The sequence below is a fragment of the Palaemon carinicauda genome, chromosome 9 (genome assembly GCF_036898095.1).
Source record: "Palaemon carinicauda isolate YSFRI2023 chromosome 9, ASM3689809v2, whole genome shotgun sequence".
In the NCBI taxonomy this organism is placed as follows: Eukaryota; Metazoa; Arthropoda; class Malacostraca; order Decapoda; family Palaemonidae; genus Palaemon; species Palaemon carinicauda.
Window position 1 is genome coordinate 49,394,348 of NC_090733.1, and position 26,658 is coordinate 49,421,005.

The 26,658-nt window shown below is 35.7% G+C and overlaps 1 protein-coding gene across 1 annotated transcript in view; it reads right to left on the reverse strand.

Moving 5' to 3' along the window:
• LOC137646391 (protein FAM200C-like) overlaps positions 1 to 11,490 on the reverse strand; it is an 11,714-nt gene extending 224 nt beyond the window's left edge. Inside the window, exons 1-2 of the mRNA XM_068379491.1 lie at positions 11,139 to 11,490; positions 10,357 to 10,638 (exon numbers count right to left, since the gene is read on the reverse strand). Of these exons, the coding sequence (XP_068235592.1) occupies positions 10,357 to 10,638; positions 11,139 to 11,490 (634 nt within the window). The remainder of the gene's footprint in view (positions 1 to 10,356; positions 10,639 to 11,138) is intronic.
• Between the last annotated feature and the right edge of the window lie 15,168 nt (positions 11,491 to 26,658).

Sequence of the window (26,658 nt, forward strand, 5' to 3'; positions counted from 1 at the left end):
TATGTCCGTCAGAATATCCGGCTGTAGTTAGTGACATTGTTAATAATTATTCCGATGTAAATGCAATTGAAGATGAGCCATCCGGGAAGATTGATAGATTTCCCTTTAGCATTGAAACTGGGCAGGTGGAACCAATCAGGTCAAGGCCTTATAAGGTACCCATTCATTTCCAGGGAGAGATAGAAAGGGAAATTAATAAATTAAGGTAACAAGGGATAATAGAGGAGAGCAAGTCCCCTGGGCTTCTCCAATTGTAGCTGTTAGGAAAAATGATGGCTCGGTAAGATTTTGTTGATTATAGGAAGTTGAATGCAGTCACTAAGAATAATGCATTTCCATTGCCCTCGATCGAAGAATTACTTGTGAAAGTACGGGATAGTAAATATTTTACAACTGTTAATTTAAAATCTGGATACTATCAAATACCCATTCAGGAAGACAGTAAATGTAAAACGGCATTTATAGCTAATGATCAATTATTTCAGTTTAATTTTCTTCCTTTCGGTGTTAAAAATTCTCCAAGTAATTTCTCTAGAGTAATGAAGGCAGTTTCGTCACCCTTAATTGCCCATAATGTTGTAGTTTATATAGACCAGTGGTTCCCAACCTTTTTTTCAGGTGACCCCAATCATGCACCTCAAGCCAGTTAATATCCTTCTATAAGAGAGGTACTATAAGGTTGGAACAGACAAAATTAACATCATTAAATTTTATCATAGCATTAAAAATTTTAAGTTAAGGCTTAATGTTAATAAAAACCCACACTTCAGGAATAATATTGTCATATTCCACGAAAACAAACTAAAAGTATAAATGTTCTCTGTTAGATGATAAACTGCTTTTAATGGGAGCCTTAGGCCTGGATTATGCTGCTAAGTTTCTCTATTCGTGGTTCAGTATTAGAAAGTGCTACCCTCAAATCATGTTCAGATTGCAGCTGATTTTTTTTTTTTTTTTTTTAATGTCAGTCAGAGCTGCAAACCCTGATTCACACAAATAGGTTGTAGCGAAAGGCAACAACACTTTCACAGCCTCACCTCCAAAGACTGGTTTCTCTTTCTTTACAGCAGTCCAGAACACACCTAGTGATTGTTACTGAAAGTTGAAATGAAGAGTTTCATTATGCTGCACCTCGATGAGCTCCTCTTGCATATTTCGGATAGAAGACTCTTCTTCTGAAGCGTCCTCGGCGCGGACATCGAAGGGTCTACACACTCATCTGTATTTCTCATGCAACTCTCTATCCTTAATACATATGTGAAACTCCTCACTTAATTTCTCAAGGTGCCCAACAATGACACTTTGTACGTCCAAAAGTGAAGCATCTTCTTTATCTTCCAAAAAAGGTTCAAGAGTGGAAAGGACGCAGTTTTTCCCCGTTCGATTTTTCCCTTCCACAACCTCAGCTTTGCCTTGAAAGGCCTGAGCTTTTCTGACACTGAGATATGAGTTTCATTTTTCCCTTGCATGGACATATTCAGCAAATTCAATTCTGAAAATAAGTCTGTCAGATATGCCAGTTTAAGTAACCACTTTGGTTCTGTAAGCTTTGATGCCAGTGCATGTTTCTTCTCATTTAAGAAGATTTCGACCTCTGCACGCATGTCAAACACCCTCTGGAGCACTTTCCCTCAGGACAGCCACCTGACAAAAGAGTAGTAAAGCAGATGTGCATATTTTGACCCCACATCAGAGCACATCTGATTGAACAGCCTTGAATTTAGAGTTGACGATTTAATAATATTCACTATTTGAATCACATCTTCCATCATGGTGTTAAGCTCAAGAGACATTTTCCGAGAGGAGAGATTTCCCGGGGAAGCAGACAGTAAGACACTATCACTGTGGGGTTGACTTGTTTTACCCTAGCAGTGAAACCCTGACGTGCCCCTAGCATTGTAGGTGCTCCATCTGAGCACAGACTGGAGCACTGATCCTATCTAAGGCCTTCTTCCTTGATGAAACTGTCGTTTCCAGTCGTTTAAATAACAGGAAGTTTTCTTCAATGTCACTCTTCCCTTGGAACCGCACATATAACAAGATCTGAGCATCGTCACTGACATCGGCTGACTCATCCAATTGCAAGCTGAAATTTCCGCTCTCCTTGATGGCAGCCAATACCTGTTCTTTGATGTCTCCAGATATCTCTTGAATTCCTCAGTTAATTGTGTTGTCTGACAGTGGAATAGTTTAATTTTTTTTCGCTGCAGCATCTCCGATAATGGCACGAACCATATCAAGGGCTGCTGGCTTTACCAACTTTTCCCTAAGTGTGTGTGGCTTCAAACACTTAGCAATTCTTTGTGCAACGAGATAGGATGCAAGAGTTGCTTGTTGAACAGAATACATTCCTGTGCGTATAGGGTTGTTTAAATGCTGATGCCTCAGTTGTTCTTCTTTCCTCTTTAAATACTCATGATCTTTCCCCACCAAAGTTGGATGTTTTCCCTGGTGATGGCACTTGAGCTTATTTTCTTCAAGCAACGCTTGCATCCTATCTCGTTGCACAAAGCATTGCTAAGTGTTTGAAGCCACACACACTTAGGGGAAAGTTTTGTCGGATGATGATAGATTTGGAGGATTTTATGTCGTTGGTTTTTGAGGGATATTTTTGGCTGTTGTAAAGAGATTTGGAGGATTTTATGTTGTTGGTTTTTGAGGTTGTTATTTTGGTGGTTGTTCTGAGATTTTAAGGATTTTATGTTGTATGTTGTTGAGGTTATTGCTTTGGCGGCTGTTGAGAGATTTGGAGGATTTTATGTCGTTGGTTTTTGAGGTCGTTCTTTTGGTGGTTGTTTAGAGAATTGGAGGATTTTATGTCTTTTAGGTTGTTTTGGCGGTTCTTGAACACTTCCCCACATAAACGCATTGAGGTTTTTCGACCCAATGTTCGATGAAACACGTAAACCCAGTGCCAAAGAATTCTTTTTTGTACATCCGCTTTCTGAACATCGCTGACGAATCTTAAATAAAATGTGTAATTGTTCAGTTAAAAATCAGACAAAAGATATTGTTTGGTACAGTCTGCTAAGAAGGAGGAGTGGAAGTGGCCAACGAGAGAAGAGGGGATGGGGGCCAAGGAAAGAGAAGAAAAGGGGGACAAGGAAAGAGAATACTCCAAACCTTTAAACATTTACCAAAACCAAAACCTTGAAAACCTACGACAGAAAATCCTCCAAATCTCAGAACAACCACCAAAACAACCTAAAATACTAGCGACATGAAATCCTCCAAATCTCTATACAACTGCCAAAACAACAACCTCAAAAACCAATGACATTAAATCATCCAAATCTCTAAACAACCACCAAAATAAGCTAAAAAACATATGACATACAATTATCCAAATCCCTAAACAACTACCAAAACAACAACCTCAAAAACCAACGACATAAAATACTCCAGATCTACCAACAACCGCCAAAACAACAACCTCAAAAGCCAATGACATAAAATCCTCCAAATCTCTAAACAACCACCAAAATAACAACCTCAAAAACCAACGACATAAATTCCTCCAAATCTCAAGACAACCACCAAAAAAAGAACCTCAAAAACCAACGACATAAAATCCTCCAAATCTCTAAAATACCACCATATAAAACACCCTCATAAACCAACGACATATATCCTCCAAATCTCTCAAGAACCGCAAAACAACCTAAAAAACTAACGACTTAAAGTCCTCTAAATCTGTAAACAACCACCAAAACAACAACCTCAAAAACCAAATCTCTCAACAGCCGCAAAAAACAACAACCTCAAAACCCAACGACATAAAATCCTTAAAATCAATTTAAAAAATCAAAATAACAACCTCAAAAACCAACGACATAAAATACTCCAAATCTCTAAACAACGGCCAAAAAAAAAAAAAAAAAAAAAAAACAACGATATAAAATCCTCCAAATCTGTATACATCGGCTAAAACAACGACCTCAAAAACCAACAACATGAGGTCCACTAAATCTCTAAACAACCGCAAAAGCAACCTAGAAAACCCACGACATAAAATCATTCAAATCTCTAAACAACTACAAAAACAACAACCTTAAAAACCAATGACATAAAATCCTCCAAATTTCTGAACCACCAAAACAACAACTTTATAAACCAACGACATGAAAATATCCAAATCTCTGAAAAAAACACCAAACCAACAACCTCATGAACCAACAACATAAATCCTCCAAATCTCTCAAGAACCGCCAAAACAACCTACAAGACTAACGACATAAAATCCACCAATTCTCCAAACAACAACCAAAAGAACGACCTCAAAAACCAACGACATAAAATCCTCCAAATCTCTCAACAGCCACCAAAGCAATAACCTCAACAACATACAACATAAAATCCTTAAAATCTCAGAACAACCACGAAAATAACAACCTCAAAAAACCAAAAACATAAAATACTCCAAATCTCTTTACAACAGCCAAAAATATCCCTCAAAAACCAAAGACATAAAATCCTCCAAATCTATCATCATCCGACCAAACAAGAACCTCAAAAACCGAAGACATAAAATCCTCCAAATCTATCACCATCCGACAAACAACAACCTCAAAAACCAACGACATACAATCCTCCAAATCTCTCAACAACCACCAAAACAACAACCTCAAATACCAACGACATATAATTTTCCAAATCTCTCAACAACCGCTAAAACAACAACCTCAAAAACCAATGACATAAAGTCCTCCAAATCTCTAAACAACCACCAGAACAAAAACATCAAAATCATACGACATAAAATCCTCCAAATTTATAAACAACCACCAAAGTAATCTAAAAAAACAACGTCATAATACCCTCCAAATCTCTAAACAACCCTTAAAACAACCTAAAAATCTAATGACATAAAATCCTCCAAATCTTTAAACAATCATCAAAACAACAATCTCAAAAATCAAAGACATAAAATCCTCCAAATCTCTCAACAACCACCAAAAGAACAACCTAAAAAAAACTACGACTTAACATCTTCCAAGTCTCTAAACAACCACCAAAACAACAACCTCAAAAACCAATGACATAAAATCCTCCAAATCTCTGAACGACCGCCAAAATAAGCTAAAAAATAAACAACATAAAATCCTCCAAATCTCCAAACAACCACTAAAACAACTACCTCAAAAACCAATAACATAAAATCCTTCAAATGTCTCAAAACCTGGAAAAACCAACGACATAAAATCCTTCAAATCTTCATACAACCGCCAAAACAACAACCTCAAAAACCAACAATATAAAATCCTCCAAATCTCTAAACAACCTCTAAAAAAAAATAAAAAACCAACAACATAAAATCCTCCATATCTCTAAACAACAACCAAAACAACAACCTTAAAAATAAATGTCATGAAATCCCCCAAATATATCATAAACTGCCGAAACAACAACCTAAAAACCAACGACATAAAATCCTCCAAATCTCTATACAAGCGCGAAAACAACCTAAAAAAGTAACGTCATAAAATCCTCAAAATCTCTAAACAACCACCAAAACATCAACCTGAAAAACCAACGACATAAAATCCTACAAATCTCTCAACAACCGCCAAAAGAAAAACCTAAAATAAACGACATAACATCCTCCAAATCTATTAACCACCACCAAAACAACAACCTTAAAAACCAGCAACCTAATATCCTCCAAATCTCTAAACAACTGCCAAAACAACCTCAAAAACCAATGACATGAAACCCTCCTAATCTTTAAACAATCACAAAAAACAACAACCTCAAAACTAACGACATAAAATCCTCCAAATCTCTCAACAACTTTCAAAACAACAACGTAAAAAACCAACGACATAAAATTCTCCAAATCTGTAAACAATCACCAAAACAACAACCTAAAAAATCAAAGACATAAACTCCAAATCTCTCAACAACCGCCGAAAAAAAAACGTCAAAAAACAACGACATAACATCCTCCAAATCTCTAAACCACCACCAAAATAACAACCTCAAAAACCAACGAAACAACGATACAAAGACGGAGTGCAACCTATGCAGCTCATTCAAAATCACTATACAGGTATAAATGCATCAACTAACCGATATAAGGCGAACAAATTGCAGACAGTGTACCCCGCTGCTGCAGTACAGCTGTAGTGGCTGCCTGGTTGGACATGAACGGTGATGCTGTTCATGTATCAAACACATACGGCACACAGGGATACCACCATTAAAATTTAGTTTTTTATATTTATATATGAATAGATATATACACGTCAATAAATAAAAATACGCAAATATATTTATATATTTTTTCTTTACTGCGAGTTCTGCCATATTTTGAATTTTTATTTTTATTTTAATATTTTGAGATTTTGGAGACCCCAGAAAAAGCGCTTGGCGACCCCAGGGTTGGGAAACCTGGATTTAGAGGATATCATAATTACAGGGAAAACGGCCGAAAGACATGATAATAATATTCGTAAAGTTCTAGAAGCAATGCGACGTAATGGTATGAAAATGAATTTGTCAAAGTGTAAATTTATATGTAAACAGGTTGAAATTTTAGGTCACAAAATAACCCCAGAAGGTATCCAACCCTGCCCTAGTAAAGTAGCGGGTATAAGATATTTCCTGAGGCCACAAAACTCTAAGTAAGTGGGTTCCTAGGGCATGCTGGGTATTACCGTAAATTCATAAGAGATTTTGGAGAGATAGCGAGACCCTTATATGCTTTAAAGAAACCAAAGCAATAAATTGGGGAGGGGAAGAAGAAAGGGCCTTTAACCATTTGAAAGCAACCTTAACTAGCAAAGAATTACTCGCATATCCTAGATTTGATCGCCCATTTTTAGTGACAACAGATGCGAGTAGCATAACTATTGGTGGCGTAGTTTTTTCAACGAGATGATGAAAGCAGAGAGAAGCTCATTTGTTTTTCTTCCCGGGCATTAAAAGGGGTAGAAAGGATTTATAGTACAGTTGATCGAGAGGCTTTGGCTATTTTTTGGGTTCAAGAGAGGCATCGGTTGTTTTTATTGGGTCAGTTGATCAAGTTGCAAAGTGATCATCGCCCCTTACGTGATTTGTATTATAAAAAGGATTTGACCTCTCGCCAAGCGAGATGGATTGAGAGATTGTTAGAGTTTAATTTAAGGGGTTTTCACAACATAGAAGGTAAAGCTAACAAGGTACCTGATGCTCTTTCTAGAGGTGTAGTAATAGGAGTAACAACTAGGGCACAAAAGAGGAACGAAGAACGTAACCAAAATATTGAAAACCCCATCAAAATAGAGAAAATAGAGAACGGCATGTGAATTCTCCCGATGAGCAGTTAGAAGGCAGAGAGAGAGAGAGAGAGAGAGAGAGAGAGAGAGAGAGAGAGAGAGAGAGAGAGAGAGAGATATGAGCAGCAAAGGTGAATATATGTGGGTGACCGAAGACATGACCAGGGGAGTGCAGAATCTTTGATTGACTTGGGAGATTGGGACATAAAAAAAGTCCGAGAGGGACAGAAAAAAGAGGAATGGATGGAAGAGTGCGAGCAGTGATTAAAGGCGAATCAGAGAGTTATCCGTCATTTAAGAATGTGCCTCGTGAGAATATATTTTATAGAAAATTATATTTCTTATTGTGGTTACGAGAAGAGGGAAGGGGAATTTTGTGCACAGGTAGTTCTTCCTCTCTCTTTAATTAATCGAGCTATCCACATTGTATATCCAAGTCAGTATGCAGGGCATTTTGGGATTGATAGAACATCAAGGAGAGCACATGAATCCTTCTTTTGGTTAGGAATGAAGAAATCTATAGAGAATTATATAAAAGGCTGTCATGCTTGTAGCTGTTTCAAAGAATATAAAAACACTATACCGGAAGCCAGAAAGTGGCATGTGATTCCTATCAAATTTTATAGAGTGCATATGGATGTAGTAGGACCATTTCCTACTGGTATAACACAACATAAGTATATATGTGCATTTACTCGGTACTCTCATACTTACGCGATGTTGGATAAATCGTCAAATTGATTAGCCCAGGCGCGGTGCTCTTTCATCACTAGGTCGGTTGCCCAAAAGTTTTGATAAGTAGTAATGGTCTCAAGTTTGTAAATAAGGTGACCGCATATAGGCTTTAAGCAAATGGATTAGTGGAATCGCATAGTAGGGAAGTAGTACGAATTTTAAGATTTTAGTGACTGATGACCCCCTTCATTGGTACGCCATGCTTCCTACCTCTGAGCTAGCTTTGAACATTGCATATAATGCTTTGTTCATGGACACGCTTTTCTTTTTAGTGTATGGACAGGATTCTTTGTTATCATATACGGTACTCATTAATTAGTAACAATTACCAAATTATTCAACTGAGCAACACCTTGTATATTTAATAAATCTATTGAGGAGAGCAATGAACACCAGTAAAAGGTTTTTGAAAAGAGCTAATGAAAATCACAGCTTAAAGTATGATGGTCGGTTCAAAACCACACTGGTGAAAGTATTTGTGGGTGAGCGTGTGTATTTGAAACTATTACAACCTAGGAAACTTAAACTAGAACCAGCGTATTTGCGGCCGTACCGAGTAAAGATGGTTAAATCCAATACAGTTGTGATACAAAGCATTATTAAGGGAGCAGTGTCTGAACATCATCAGGCACACATACTTGTGGTGCATGAAGGGGTAGTTTTCAAAAGTGTTCCTCCTTAACCCCTGCATAAGTGACATTCTTCGTGTTGATGAATAAAATTTTTTCCTTTTCGCTATTGTTGTTGTATGAACAGATCTCTTTTCTTTTTACATATTTTATATAAATTTGATGATAACAATGTGTTCTTATATTGATGCTTAATGTATATGTAAAATGTTGTGGTAATCTGGCTGAGTGTGGCAATACGTATACTATTGCTGAGTGAACTTAAAAACATCAGAGTTGAGATCTGTCAGGCGGATGCTGTTTTCTTCACGAATTTATGTTTCCTGGTTGCTGGTGCCAAGGCGTTTCCTAATTAGCTAGTGGGCGCGAGATTAAAGTTCAGCCTTGAGCATAGGTAGCGTTAAAGAATGTGTAGATGTGAATACTTTATACCTAATGTTATAAGATAAGGCTGGAAGATGAATTATTTTCTCGGGAAAACGGCTAGTGGCCACCGGTTGAAAGTTGCAAGTGCAATTGTTGTAGTGATTTAATTAAATGGCGAAACGGAGGTGGTGAGTTGCGTTGCAAAACTGTGCCGTAAACCCAGACAAGGAAAATCAAGGGATGAAGGAATATCTATTCTTACCTTTGTCCCGCTCTAAAAGCCCGTATTGCCCCCAACCAGAGAGAGATTATTGATGAGTTAGGGCAAAACTGATGTTATGATTTTTTTTTACTTGAGGTATTCTGTATTTTAGTTGCAAGGGTCTTAAGAAGAAATGTGTGGAATTATTTATATTGTATTGTGTACATTTTTTCATGCAATATTTCATTCTAAATTTTTTTTTGGAAGATGTGTTATTTTTTTGGGGGAGGCGATTTGTATATATATATATATATATATATATATATATATATATATATATATATATATATATATATATATATATATATATATATATATATATATATATATAAATATGCATATATATACATATATATATATATATATATATATATATATATATATATATATATATATATATATATATATATATATATATATATATATATATATATATATATATATATATATTATGTTGCATTTCTGTTTAGTACATGCCATGCCTATTCCAGGTTGGAGTGTCCTCCATGTATCTTAGACTAGTGAGGGCGAGTGTGTACCTCCTCCCGGAGTGAGGAGCTTGGGGGGAAATTAATGTCCTAATTCATATATATCAGTGGTTCCCAACCTTTCTTTCAGGTGACCCCAATCATGCACCTCAAACCATGACCGCGACCCCGCTAGTTCAGTTGTATGTTTTATCATATATTACTAGTTGTTGGCTGTAAAAGTAAGGGACTGTAGATATCTTTCTTTAAGAGAGGTACTATAAGGTTGGAAAAGACAAAATTAACATCATTAGATTTTATTATAGCATTATAAATTTTAAGTTAAGGTTTAATAAAAATCAAAATCCCCACTTCTGGAATAATATTTTGTCATATTCCACAAAAAACTAAAAGTATAAATGTTTTCTGTTAGATGATAAACTGACTTTAATGGGAGCCTTAGGCCTGGATTATGCTGCTAGGTTTCTCTATTCGTGGTTCAGTCTTAGAAAGTGCTACCTTCAAATCATGTTCAGATTACAGCCGATTTCTGATTTCTGTTTTGAAGGCAGTCAGAGCTGCGAACCAAGATTCACACAAATAGGTTGTAGCAAAAGGCAACAACACTTTCACAGCCTCACCTCCAAGGACTGATTTCTTTTTCTTTACAGCAGTCCAGAACACAGCTAGTGATTGTTGCTGAAAGTTGAAATGAAGAGTTTCGTTACGCTCCTCTTGCAGATTTTGGATAAAAGACTCTTCTTCTGAGACGTTCTCGGCATGGACATCGAAGGGTCTACACACCCATCTGTATTTATCATGCAACTCTCCATCCGGGATATACCTGTGAAACTCCTCACTCAATTTCTCAAGGTGCCCAACAATGACACTTTGTACGTCCAAAAGTGAAGCGTTTTCTTCATCTTCCAAAGAAAGGTTCAAGAGTGGAAAAGACACAGTTTTTCCCAGTTCAATTTTTCCTTTCTACAACCTCAGCTTTGCCTTGAAAGGCCCGAGCTTTTCTGACACTGAGATCTGAGTTTCATCTTTCCCTTGCATGGACATGATCAGCAAATTCAATTCTGAATATATGTCTGTCAGATATGCCACTTTAAGCAACCACTTTGGTTCTGTAAGCTTTGATGCCAGTGCATGTTTCTTCTCATTTAAGAAGATTTCGACCTCTGCACGCATGTCAAACACCCTCTGGATCACTTTCTCTCGGGGCAGCCACCTGACAGAAGAATAGTAAAGAGTGTGTGCATAGCCTATTCTGACTTGACATCAGAGCACATCTGATTGAACAGCCTTGAATTCAGGGCTGATGATTAAATAAAATTCACCATTTGAATCACATCTTCCATCACGGTGTTAAGCTCAACAGACATTTTCCAAGAGACAAGGTTTTCCCGGTGGAGCAGACAGTAAGTCACTATCACTGTAGCTTTGACTTGTTTTACACTAGCAGTGAAACCCTGATGTGCCCCTAACATTGCAGGTGCTCCATCTGAGCACACACTGGAGCACTGATCCCATCTAAGGCCTTTTTCCTTGATGAAACTGTCAACCAACTTGAACAGATCTTCACCTGTTGTTGTCGTTTCCAGTTGTTTACAGAATAGGAAGTTCTCTTCAATGTCACTCTTCCCTTGGTACCGCACATATACCAAGATCTGACCAAAGTCACTGACATCAGTTGACTCATCTAATTGCATGCTGCATTTTCTGCTCTCCTTGATGGCAGCCACTACCTGTTCTTTGATGTCTCCCGACATCTCTTGAGTTTGTCGGTTAATTACGTTGTCTGACACTGGAATTGTTTCATTTTTTTTTCGTTGCAGCATCTCCGATAATGGTACGAACCAAATCAAGGGCTGCTGGCTTTACCAACTTTTCCCCAATTGTGTGTGGCTGCAAACACTTAGCATTTCTTTTTGCAATGAGATAGGATGCATGTGTTGCTTGTTGAACAGAATACAGTCCTGTGTACATAGGATTGTCTAATCACTGATGCTTCAATTGTTCTTCTCTCCTCTTGAAATACTCACGATGTTTCCACGCCAAAGTAAGATGTTTTCCCTAGTGATGGCACTCAAAGGCAGGATGCAATAGACTTAGTTATATATTAAGGAACACTCTTCTTAATATACAAAACCTCAAGGCAACAGGACATAACATGTTCGAGAGACAGACAATGTTCAGAGCAAAACAGCAGACATAAATTTTAATGTTCATTTGAGTGCGAGGGAAGAGCGAAGATACAAGCATATTATATACAAAAGGAATTATGTACAATTGTGTGACACACGGTTGGTACACTCTAAACAACCACCAAAACAACAACCTCAAAAACCAATGACATAAAATCCTCCAAATCTATCAACAACCGCCCAAATAACAACTCAAAAACAAACGACATACAATCCTCCAAATCTCTTAACAACCACCAAAACAACAACATCAATAACCAACGACATAAAATCCTCCAAATCTCTGAATAACCACCAAAACAACAACAACTCAAAAACCAACGACATGAAATCCTCCAAATCTCTCAAAAACCGCCAAAACAACCTAAAAAACCAACATAAAATATTCCAAATCTCTAAACAACCACCAAAAAAAAACAACCTATAAAACAAACGACAAAATATCCTTCGAATCACGCAACAACCGCCAAAACCACAACCTCAAAAACCAATGATATAAAATCCTCAAAATCTCTAAACAACCAGCAAAACAACAACCTCAAAAACAAACGAGATAAAATCCTTCAAATCTGTCAACAACCGCCAAAAAAACTACTACTTCAAAAAACAGCGACATAACATCCTCCAAATCTCGAAGCCACCACCCAAAAAACAACCTAAAAAACCAATGACATGAAATTCTCAAAATCTCTAAACAACTGCTAAAACAACCTGAAAAACTAACAACATAAAATCCTCCGAATCTCTAAACAACCAACAAAATACACTAAAAAACCAACGACTTAAAATCTTCCAAATCTCTAAATAACCAACAAAATATCAACCTCAAAAAGTAACGATAAAAAATCCTCCGATTCTATCAACAACCGTCAAAACAACAACCTAAAAAACCAATGACGTAAAATCCTCCAAATCTCTGAACAATCACCAAAACAACAACTTCAAAACCAATGAAATAAAGTCCTCCAAATCTATTAACAACCACCTAAACAACAACCTCAGAAACCAACATTATAAAATCCTCCAAATCTCTATACAACCACCGAAACAATAACCTCAATAACATATGACATAAAATCCTCCATATCTCTAAACAACCACTAAAACAACAACCTCAAAAACCAATGATTATACAATCGTCCAAATCTCTCAACAACCGGCAAAAATACAACCTAAAAAACCAATGACATGAAATCCTCCAAATCTTTAAACAACCAACAAAACAACAACCTTAAAAACTAACGACTTAAAATACTCCAGATCTCTCAACAGCTGCCGCAAAAACAACCTCAAAAACAAACAACATCAAATCCTCCAAATCTCTATACAACAGTCTAAACAATAACCTTAAAAACCAACGACGTAAATTCCTCCAAATCTCTCAACAACCGCCAGAACAACCTAAAAACCAACGACATAAAATCCTCTGAATCTCCAAACAACCACCAATACAACAACCTCAAAAACCGACAACATAAAATCTAAAAAACCTAAAAAACCAATGACATGGTATCCTCCAAATCTTTAAACAACCAACAAAACAACAACCTCAAAAATTAAGGACATAAAATCCTCCAAATCTCTCAACAAAAGCCAAAACAATAACATAAAAAACCAATGACATAAAATCCTCCAAATCTCTATACATTCACCAAAACAACCTCAAAAACCAATGACATAAAATCCTCCAAGTCTCTCAACAACCGCCAATACAACAACCTCAAAAACCAACAACATAAAATCTTCCAAATCTATAAACAACCACCAAAACAACATAAAAAACCAACGACATAAAATCCTCGAAATCTATAAACAACAGCAAAAACCACAAAAAACCAACAACATATAATCCTCCAAATCTTTAAACAACCACCAAAACAACAACCTCAAAAAGTAACGACATAAAATCCTCTAAATCTCTCAACAACCGCCACAAAAACAACCTCAAAAACCAATTACACAAAATCTTCCAAATCTCTAAACAATCATCAAAACAACAACCTATAAAACCATCGACATAAAATCTTCCAAATTTCTAAACAGCCACCAAAACAACCTCAAAAACCAACAACATAAAAACCTCCAAATCTCTAAAATACCACCAAACAACCTAAAAAACCAACAACATAGAATCCTCCAAATCTCTAAACAGGCAACAAAACAACAACCTCAAACACCAACGACATAGAATCCCCCAAATCTCTAAGCAACCACTAGAACAACCTAAAAAAACAGTGACATAAAATCCTCTAAATCTCTCAACAACCGCCAAAACAACCACCTCAAAAACCAACGACATAAAATCCTCCAAATCCCTAAACCACAATGACAACAACCTCAAAAACCAACTACATAAAATCCTCCAAATCTCTAAACAACCACCGAAATAACAACCTCAAAAACCAACGACATAAAATCATCCAAATCTCTCAACAACCGCCAAAAACATCAACTTCAAAAACCAACGACATAAAATCCTCCAAATCTCTATACATTCACCAAAACAACCTCAAAAACCAACAACATCAAATCCTCCAAATCTCTATACAACAGTCTAAACAATAACTTTAAAAACCAACGACGTAAATTCCTCAAAATCTCTCAACAACCGCCAGAACAACCTAAAAACCAACGACATAAAATCCTCTGAATCTCCAAACAACCACCAATACAACAACCTCAAAAACCAACAACATAAAATCCTCCGAGTCTCTTTACAACCGCTAAAAATACAACCTAAAAAACCAACGACATGGTATCCTCCAAATCTTTAAACAACCAACAAAACAACACCCTCAAAAATTAAGGACATAAAATCCTCCAAATCTCTCAACAAAAGCCAAAACAATAACATAAAAAAACCAATGACATAAAATCCTCCAAATCTCTATACATTCACCAAAACAACCTCAAAAACCAATGACATAAAATCCTCCAAGTCTCTCAACAACCGCCAATACAACAACCTCAAAAACCAACGACATAAAATCTTCCAAATCTATAAACAACCACCAAAACCACATAAAAAACCAACGACATAAAATCCTCGAAATCTGTAAACAACAGCAAAAACCACAAAAAACCAACAACATATAATCCTCCAAATCTTTAAACAACCACCAAAACAACAACCTCAAAAAGTAACGACATAAAATCCTCTAAATCTCTCAACAACCGCCACAATAACAACCTCAAAAACCAATTACACAAAATCTTCCAAATCTCTAAACAATCATCAAAACAACAACCTATAAAACCATCAACATAAAATCTTCCAAATTTCTAAACAGCCACCAAAACAACCTCAAAAACCAACAACATAAAAACCTCCAAATCTCTAAAATACCACCAAACAACCTCAAAAACCAACAACACAGAATCCTCCAAATCTCTAAACAGGCAACAAAACAACAACCTCAAACACCAACGACATAAAATCCCCCAAATCTCTAAGCAACCACTAGAACAACCTAAAAAAACAGTGACATAAAATCCTCTAAATCTCTCAACAACCGCCAAAACAACAACCTCAAAAACCAACGACATAAAATCCTCCAAATCCCTAAACCACTATGACAACAACCTCAAAAACCAACTACATAAAATCCTCCAAATCTCTAAACAACCACCGAAATAACAACCTCAAAAACCAACGACATAAAATCCTCCAAATCTCTCAACAACCGCCAAAAACATCAACTTCAAAAACCAACGACTTAAAATCCTCCAAATCTCTCAACAACCGCCAAAACAACGTACAAAAACCAACTACATAAAATCCTCCAAATCTCTAAACAACCACCAAAATAACAACCTCAAAAACCAACGACATAAAATCCTCCAAATCTCTCAATAACCACCAAAACAACAACCTCAAAAGCCAATGACATAAAATCCTCCAAATCTCTCAATAACCACCAAAACAACAACCTCAAAAACCAACGACATAAAATCCTCCAAATCTCTCAACAACCGCCAAAAACATCAACTTCAAAAACCAACGACATAAAATCCTCCAAATCTCTCAACAACCGCCAAAACAACGTACAAAAACCAACGACATAAAATCCTCCAAATCTCTAAACAACCACCAAAAGAACAATTTCAAAACCCAACGACCTAAAATCCTCCATATCTCTCAACAACCGCCAAAACAACAACCTCAAAAACCAACGACATTAAATTCCCTACATCTCTAAACAACTGCCAAAACAACAACCTCAAACACCAGCGACAAAAAATCCTCCAATTCTCTAAACAGCCACCAAAACAACAACATTTTCGACCAAATGGCCAGCACCGCAGATGCGCCAACTTCACAAGAAAATATGAATAAAATAACAAATCTAATAACACAATAAATGAAATTACATTAAAAACAACTCAATTATGAATATTGTGATAGGGTACCATCCACTGACATAATGTGGTGCAATACTTCGTGCAAAGGAAGTACTCAGTTGTTATTTTCGACATACCACTTTTTCGTGAGTAATTAGGAATTTTAAAGAAACAAAGACATAACATCCTCCAAATCCCTAAACCACCACCAAAATAACAACCTCAAAAACCAACGAAACAAAGAAACAAAGACGGAGTGCAACCTATGCAGTTCTTTCGAAATCACTATACAGGTATAAATGCATCATCAACTAATCGATATAAGACGAAGAAATTGCAGACAGTGTTTCCAGCTGCGGCAGTACAGCTGGAGTGGCTGCCTGGTTGAATGTGGACGGTGATGCTGTTCAAGTATCAAACACGTACGGCACACAGGGATACCACCATTAAAATTTAGTTTTTTTTTTTTTTTTTTTTTTGCATTTATATATGAATCGATATATACAAGTCAATAAATAAAAATCCACAAATACATTTATATATTTTTTTCTTTACTGCGAGTTCTACCATATTTTGAAATTCATTTTCATTTTGATATTTTGAGATTTTGGCAACCCCAGGAAAGTGGGATCGCAATCCCAGGGTTGGGAAACCTGGATGTATATAAATATGTGTTGTACGCCAAGGTAAAGAAACTCAGTGTTCATGAATATTACAGAAAAATCTATATCTTAGCATATTATTGTACAAGATTGCATCATAATAGCGAAGGGAGTTTGGTTGCCTTTCGTCGCTCGAGTTGACAAGTCTCTCACCTGAGAGGGTAGTTATGTACGGTGTACTTACGAACGAACCTTTTGTAATAGATGAAGAAAACACATATACCCACGTCTCATTATCCGTCTACATGGGACACACACACACACACACACACATATATATATATATATATATATATATATATATATATATATATATATATATATATATTTATATAAATATATATATATATATATATATATATATATATATGTATATATATTTATATATATATATATATATATATATATATATATATATATATATATATATATATAGACAGATATAAATATATATATATATATATATATATATATATATATATATATATATATATATATATATATATATATATATATATATATATAGACAGATATAAATATATATATATATATATATATATATATATATATATATATATATATATATATATATATATATATATATATATATATATGTATGTATATATATACACACACACATATATATATATATATATATATATATATATATATATATATATATATATATATATATATATATATATATATATGTGTGTGGTTTGTGTTTGTAGTGGTTAGTTGCGACATCGAATGATAACACACAACTGAATTATGGTAACTCGATTTGTAACATTAGTATTGCTTCGTTAACAATGACAGCCCTTTTCTGTCTTGGATCCGTTAAGGTTGGAAAAGGCTCCGCCTATTTCGCATGAGTAGTGACAATGGCAATCTGTTATCTGTACAAATGATGAATAGATAGTATATATAGTATAGATAATATAGATAGTATATCCTATAGTAGGTAATAATAATCGAAAGCTTTTTATGGATAGTACCACTATACGTTCTTAACGAGTTGAATAAGTGATCAGAGTCTCTCTCTCTCTCTCTCTCTCTCTCTCTCTCTCTCTCTCTCTCTCACACACACACACACACACACACACACATCCTGTATAAGTGAATTTAGTATAAAACAAAGCATAACTGGAATAATCATTGTTTTTTCATGGATTTACAAATCATTCATCCAACAAATATTTTTTTCCCGAAATACACAATTTGAAATAAAGTGATAGAGGAGAACGGGGAAAGGCAATGCAGTCACTAATTTACATATTTCATTTATTCTCAGACAGGTTTATACTTAGTGGCATAAGTATATGAAGTATTTTATGTCAATTTAAATCCTTTTCTCTAAAATCGGTCATGCAAATAATTATTCATTGATATTACTAAAAAACGGTTTTTTTTTATGCTTAGTAAAGGATGTGTTTAATATTAAGATAACCGAAAAAAATACGTCCTAACCTTTTTTCCGTATTCATGAATATTGACACTTATCAAAGATAATTTTATACGATTATCTTAAAATATCTGTGGTTTCCTCATTCCGTGTTCAGTGATGCACAGTATTGAATGCATTATCATTTTCTGCTCAAACGCATAAAAACTCAAATAAACTTGCCTCTGCTGTATAGCTTCACACCTTCTCTCCTTTAAAGCGAGTGGGGTAGTGGAGCTTGAGGAACGAGCTATCTCAGTAATTAGTTTTAGGAAAAGACTACCATCCCAAAGCCTGCTCTTGTGGTGTTAAATGGGGTGTTTGCCGAAGCTGTCTGGTATACCTTGCTGGTTTGTGTTTATCTGGAAATATCTATCAACAAGAGGCAAGAAAGATACTTATCAATGAGATGCACTGTAATTCTTTATAGTAGTTTAATAAATCTGCGAGAAAATAGAGGAGTTAAAGGGTGATACGGTTGAATGACTTGCACGGTAAAAGGGGCAGAAGCTTTAGAAGGTGTGGGTAACTAAAGTTAGAGATAAATATGTGGTAGAAATGAAACTTCATTTCAAAGTAAAAAGAAACAAAACAAAAGAAAAACACTTGAATGAAATATTTCAAGAAACAATGATGATCTTTTTATGCATACGGAAATAGTGATACTGAAAATATCACTGTTAAGACAACACTCTCTTGAATGGGGGTAAAAAAAAATAATTAAACATTAATTTCTTCTTTTTTCGTTTTAGTTACGAATCCAGGTTAAAGTATACATGTGTTCAGGACCTTGCTACTACCTTTTAACAAAAGAAAGAAAGTTGTTTTGGGACTTAAGAGGGTTATGGTATTATTATCATTATTATTATTATTATTATTATTATTATTATTATTATTATTATTATTATCACTAGCTAAGCTATAACCCTAGTTGGAAAAGCAAGATGTTATAAGCCCAAAGGGCTCCAACAAGAGAAAATAGCACAGTATGGAATGAATAAACGATATGAGAAATAATGAACACTTAGAATGAAATATAAAGATGTAAAAACATCAAAACATATTATATGAAAAGTTAAAAAGACTTATGTCTGCCCGGCCAACATAAAAACATTTGCTGTAACTTTGAACTTTTCAAGTTTTACCGAATCAACTTCCCGATTAGGAAGATCATTCCACAACTTGGTCACATCTGGAATAAAACTTCTAGAATATAGTGTAATAGAGAACCTCATGATGGAAAAGGACTGTTAGAATTAACTTCATGCCTAGTATTACGAACAGGATGGAACTGTCCGAGAAGATCTGAATGTAAAGGATGGTCAGAGTTATGAAAAATCTTATGCAACATGCATAACAAACTAATTTAACAACGGCGCCAGAGAATGATATTTAGATTAGGGAAAATAATATAATAAACCGAAGGCTCCTGTCCAACAAATTATGATGAGAATCAGCATCTGAAGACCAGACAGGAGAACGATACTCGAAACAAGGTAGAATGTAAGAATGAAAACATTTCTTTCAGAATAGATTGATTACCGAAAATCTTAAAAGACTTTCTCAATAATCCATTTTTTGTGCAGTTGAAGCGGACTAAGACCTAATGTGTTTATCAAATGTAAATTTGCTGTCGGGAATCACAACTAAAAGTTTAAGTCATACAGATTACATCTATAGATGCGGTGAATGCAGAATGATTTATCAAAGAGATCTCCCTTTTGTTAATGATACTTTATATTTATTATTATTATTATTATTATTATTATTATTATTTGCTAAGCTACAACCCTGATTGGAAAAGCCAGATGCTAAAAGCCCAGGGGCCCAAACAGGGAGAATAGCCCATTAAGGAAAGGAAACTAGGAAAATGTATATATTTTGAGAACAGCAACAACACTAAAATAAAAACTTCCTATATAAGCTATAAAAACTTTAACAAGTAAGAGGAAGAGAAATTGGATAGAATAGTGTGCACGATTGTATCCTCAAGCAAGAGAACTCTAACCCAAGACAGTGGAAGACCATGGTACGAAGGCTATTGCACTACCAAAGACTAGAGAACAATGGTTTGATTTTGGAGTATCCTTCTCTTAGAAGAGCTGGTTACCATAGCTAATGAGTCTCTTCTACCCTTAAAAAACAGGAAAGTAGCCACTGAACAATTGCAGTGCAGTAGTTAGCCCCTTAGGAGAAGAGGAATTATTTGGTAATATCAATGTTGTCAGGTGTATGAGGACAGAAGAAAATCTGTAATGAATAGTCCAGACTATTCGGTGTATGTGTAGGCAGGGTAACCAGAGAGAAGGATCCAGTATAGTACTGTGTGGCTAGTCAAAGGACCCCATACTCTCTAGCGTTAGTATCTCAACGGATGGCTGGTGCCCTAGGCAACCTACTACCTACCTATCATTATAGATTTTTGATACTAGGAAATGAACATTCATTACATTTTCTGACTTCATTACATTTTGTCCTTACATATGCTGATGCAAACATACCAAGTCTCTATCACTTTTTATCCAAAGCAAAAAACGTTCCAATGGTATGGGACTTATTGTTCTGGTTCTAAAAGTTAAGTCCTTTCGTTGACTATAATCCAAGCGACTTATATCCCCATTCAGTTCCTATGTTATTTTCTTTTTCTTTTCCCTCATCTCTCTCTCTCTCTCTCTCTCTCTCTCTCTCTCTCTCTCTCTCTCTCTCTCTCTCTCTTTTATAAGAATTTTCATTATTTACATAGATCATCAGAGTATAGATATCTATTTTTAACAGATATAGTAGTTATAAATGTTATTCTCGTTGTTTGCATACTATAGGCTTATGTATCATAACACTGTACCAAGTCTTCTAAAGGCTTTATCCATACATGTTTAGAGTATTGATCTGTAGTCTTTAATTAACATTAATGTAATTTCCGTATGGTAAAGAATGAATCAGCGTAACTTTAATTGAGCGGTCCCTCATTCTTTGTTTTTCTTGCTTATTTTTTTTTTAACGGTTTATGCTCCGTTGCACGAATGAGAATAATCAGCCGTAAAAATGCAACAGGGGAATCGTGAACTTCACGGAAAAAAGTAACGAAACGGAGTTTGTGGCCTAGATGGGAGTATTGAATAGACTTCCTTGAGGTGAAAATGTTGGAGACCACAAGTTGCCACAAGTAACAGCGACGCCTTGAATGTAATCTAATTGAGTATTTACTCAGTTTGATATCCATATTAACTGAGAGAATGAGTAACACTCACAAATAAGCAAACTTTGGGCTAGCGATTACGAATCTGAAGATATGACATCCTGTTAAAAGAGTTAAATCATAAGCTTCATTGAGTAGGGGGAAGCTTGTAAGATTGGTCATGAAATTCCTTGAAAAAAATCCAGAAAGAAATCTAGAACATGAGTTTTTTTCCGGAGAGACCTTGTATTCGATTTACTGATACCCCCAACACATTATATATTGTTTTAAAACATACATACACACATACTGTATATATATATATATATATATATATATATATATATATATATATATATATATATATATATATATATATATATATATATATATATATATATATGTGTGTGTGTGTGTGTGTGTGTGTGTGTGTGTGTCTTAATTATAAGTGAAATCAAACAGCTTAACATGTTTTTTATATATACAGCATACACACAAACACAGATACACACACACACACACACACACACACACATATATATATATATATATATATATATATATATATATATATATATGTATGTATATATATGTATTTATATACATATATATATATATATATATATATATATATATATATATATATATATATATATATAAATATATATATATATATATATATATATATATATATATATATATATATGTATATATATACATATATATATATACATATATATATATATATATATATATATATATATATATATATATATATACATATATATGAATTCTTATATGTAAATATATAAATTCTTGAGAAAATTTAAAGAAAAAGAGGAGCAGATCTCTCAAAATAAAGATAGAAATATTCATAGAAAAATTATGAAAAGTGGTTAAACTAATTCCCTAGTGAAGGGTAGGATACATATGCTGTAATTAATTTTATATCTAAATCAACTTTAATTACTTTTTCTTGATAGCTTGGGATCATATCCATTTACAAAACGAAATAAATCACTATAACTGATAACCAAGCGAAATTAGGGTCTTCCTCCAGCCCAAAGTTATGATGGTTTTATCATTTCGGTAATATTGTTTTGGGGAAATGATATATGAAAACCAATTAAGAATTAGCGAGACCTTTCTGGAAGCAAGGAATTATGAGAATTTATAATATTTTCCAATTTTAATAGGTACCGTCCCTTTTCTTTCCATTTTTCTTATTTTCATCAGTAAAATCATCGTTACTTTTATTTTTTTTTTATTTTGATATTCAAAATGAATAGGGCAAAATTTTTCTTAATTTTTCTGTATATCTCATTGGTTTTCATCCTATTTGAAAAACTGGCACTATGGAGCTTCGATATAAGAGGATCTTTTTATATGGCTATTTGTAGTAATTCCCCAAAAACTTACAGCTATATCAATGACCTCAGATATAGCAATCAATGAAAAGGAATGAAATGAAAGAATTCTTTTTTAATCGATTATATGTTAAGTAAAAACACCACAAAAAATATGCTATTGAATGAGTTCTTTCAAAGAATTACCAATGTTATCTTTGGTTCCCTTTCTGTATTGATTTTTCTTATCATAACAAAACCGTTGGGATCATCCTTTTATCCATTATTGAATCATTTCAGGATAAGTGGGAGTAGATATTAGTTTGGGTTCTTCTCTTAGTATAAGACTCTAAACAACATTATGTATAAAAATAATAGATGTAAGTAGCCCTGGCGTGTAGTTTGTGTAATTATGGAAGTACATTGCTGTCCAAACTTTAGCAGAATTCGAAATCTTCATATCGGGAGGGGAAGAATAACACTCACAAAATCAAAAGATTTTCGATTTCCAGAGAACATATTTAGTGTGTACGACTTGGTTGACGGAGGGGAAGAGAGCCTGGCTCATTGAACTCAAGAGAAAAGGAGCTAAACTATTTTCTATGGAAAGGAAACAAAGGGAAATGACATCCAAGGAGGTAGGATGGATAGTTAGACCAGAGAAGAAATGTAACAATAAAAAAGTGCTTACATACAAGATTCTTCTACACATTTGCTAGTATGGAGCTTTTACAGTCTCATTTATTACCTTGATCTCCAGTGTGGTAGGGATGCTTTATGCAATTTGTTCTTCTATTGGTCTTTTTTTCGATTGAGCCCTCATATGTTCATAGAGAGCAAAAACTTAATTGTTTCTTCCATTTTTAATTAATCAGACAAATTAACAAACTGAAATCCTAAAATATTTTGAGCGTTAATATGATATTTTTTTTTATGACTGTATGGAAGGGTTCAGTATTAAGGTAAAAAAGAACATTAATCATGATTTTTTTGTTCTATTGGTCGCCTTTTCAGAGTTACTGCTTTTCTTATCTTTTTCATCAGATTTAAATGATAAACATAAAAAAACTATTACTGAAAAGGCAAAGTTTACTTGAAGTATGATAGTTCTGTGTTTACTAGTGTGTAAGATTTCACTATTCATACGTTGAAATTAGGGGGTGGGAACGATTATTACAAGAATCTCACGAAAAAACCCAGCTTTTCCAAATGATACTTTGTCATATGGATAATTACAAGAAAGAATTAACAGACCAAATTATATAAGACTAACTATATAACTTATATAGTTGATACATTTCAAAATATAATAGTTGAAAATAATACCCACGAAGTTACTGACGTAGGTAAATTATAAAGGCTTTTATATAAGGAAAACATCAGCAAGGTTTTGTGACTCTGAGGCCTTGAAAGATAATACCGTTTACACTAGATTAAAATGAAAATAATGATGTAACTGAATGAATTCAATGAATTATCATAGTCCAATATATATCATTACGTATATCTTTATGGAAAAAGAAGTACGTTCTTTACCATGTACCACTCGTGAGTCACACGTTCCTTTTTTTTATATATTATCCCTTGTATCTTCGCTCTCTCCTCGCACTGACATCAACTTGTATTAACATGTCTGCCTATTTCATTGTTCACTGTTAACAGAACCAGCTGCCGGTTGAACAAGAAATAGCATGTTTGTATTTTGTGGCCTTCTTGCTGGGACCTAGTGGGTATATATACCCGATGTGTCTGTAATAAAGTACTCAGTTGCATTCATCTTACCTTTGGTTCACAATCTCTCTTTGCTCATCACATTGGTGACCCCAGGGGTCGACTCGCTCCTCTCGCCTTCCCCCCACTCACTGTTACTATGACGGACTCTACAGAAGTTAGCGCAGCCCCATTCAAACTTTCGTCGTTCGCCTGTGGAGAGGTTTTTTCTTCGTTTCAATGCACAGAAGTCCAGTTCCACATCAAGGGTGTGACTTGCTCAACCACCAAAGAAAATTATGTTCTCGCGGCGATATTTGAGGATACCTTCCCGGAAAACTCCTACTGGCTTTGCGAACAAGGAGACACCACAATAGCGTATGACGCCCTCAAAACATAACTTCTGCAGCAGTACTTGCCGTCGCCAGCCGCCCGTGTAGCAAAGCATTTTCAGCTCTCTCAACATCCGTTGGGTGACCAAAGGGCTTCACTCGCCCTCAGGGAAATGACCAGTATCACTTGCCTGTAACCTGCCGCAGACAGCTCTCCTCGTGAGGTGAACCTACTCTGTACCCTTTGGATACACCGTTTACCCAGACCTGTAGGCACTGCAATACCCGATGTCAATAGTTTACCCAAAAAGGACTTGATGACTAAAGCCGACACCCTTATGGACAGCCAATTCACCACCTTCAAGACCTCCATCAATGCCTCCACTCTTGACGAAGAGGACACCTATTCGACGTCAACTGGAGCTGACGTGAATGCCGCAGGACACACACGCCTACCCCGTGACATGCCGGAGCAGTGACAAAGCCACCCATCACCCACCACTCGCTCGAGCCCAAACCAATGACTTCTACAGCCACATACTGCCGCCTATCAGGCGCAGTTTTGCTACTACCACTCCAGATTAGGGGCTGCTGCAAAGAAATGTGCCAAGGATTGTCAGTGGCCAAAAAACGTATAAGCAGGCCATCGCTTGTGGCGGTGGCCTGCCGTGTTTCTAATCTTTTCTTTTTACATGATGCAGCAATTTTTGGTAGACACAGGTGCTTGTCGTTCTCTTTTGCCAAGGGAAGTCTTCAGAACACAACATAGTCTGTCTAAGTCTGCCGACGTCCACCTTGTAGCGGCCAACGGATATGCGATACCCACCAACGGTTACAAGAACCTCACATTATCGTTATAAAGCGGCAGATTTAATTGGAAGTTTCTAATTGCTGATGCCACATTGCCAATCCTTGGTGCAGATTTCCTATCTCATTTCCACCTTCTGGTCGATGTCACTCACCGACGATTGGTCAACGCAGACTCGTACGTGTCGACACCTCTTCAACCCGTCCCTTCCATCCTCGCTCTCCACATCAGCGCACCCACGGATGCTTACGCCCACCTCCTGACATCGTACCTGGAAGTTTTCCGTCCAGAACTTCGCCAAACACCCACGGCTCCTAACAAACACGGTATTTATCACTATATAAAGACAACATGACCCCCAGTCTTCACCAAATTTAGACGTCCGGCACCGAATTGATTGGCAGCCACCAAACAGACATTCCATGAAATGGAAGAAATGGGCCTTTGTCAAAATGCCTCCAGCCCATAGTCGTCACCCTTATACATCGTCCTGAAGAAAGATGGCTCCCTCTGTCCATGTGGTGATTTCAGGCGCCTGAACATGCAAACAGTACTAGATCGATGCACCCTCCCAAACATCACTGATGTGACCTCCTATCTGCACAAAACAAAGGTTTTCTCCACGCTCGACCTCCTAAAGGAGTATTATCAGGTGCCTATGAACCCAGAACACATCCCCAAGACCGCCATCCCCACTCCTTTCGTTACATACACTTTCAATTACTCCTGTTTTGGTCTTTGTAATGCTGGGCCCACTTTTCAGCATCTCATGGATGGCATCTTAGGGGACCTCCCCTTCTGTATATGTTACGTGGAAGACATACTTGTGTTCTCTTCCTCAAAAAAGGAACACCTCTGTCACCTGCGCATCGTGATCGACTGCCTACAACAAAACGCCCTTGTAGTCTGGCACGA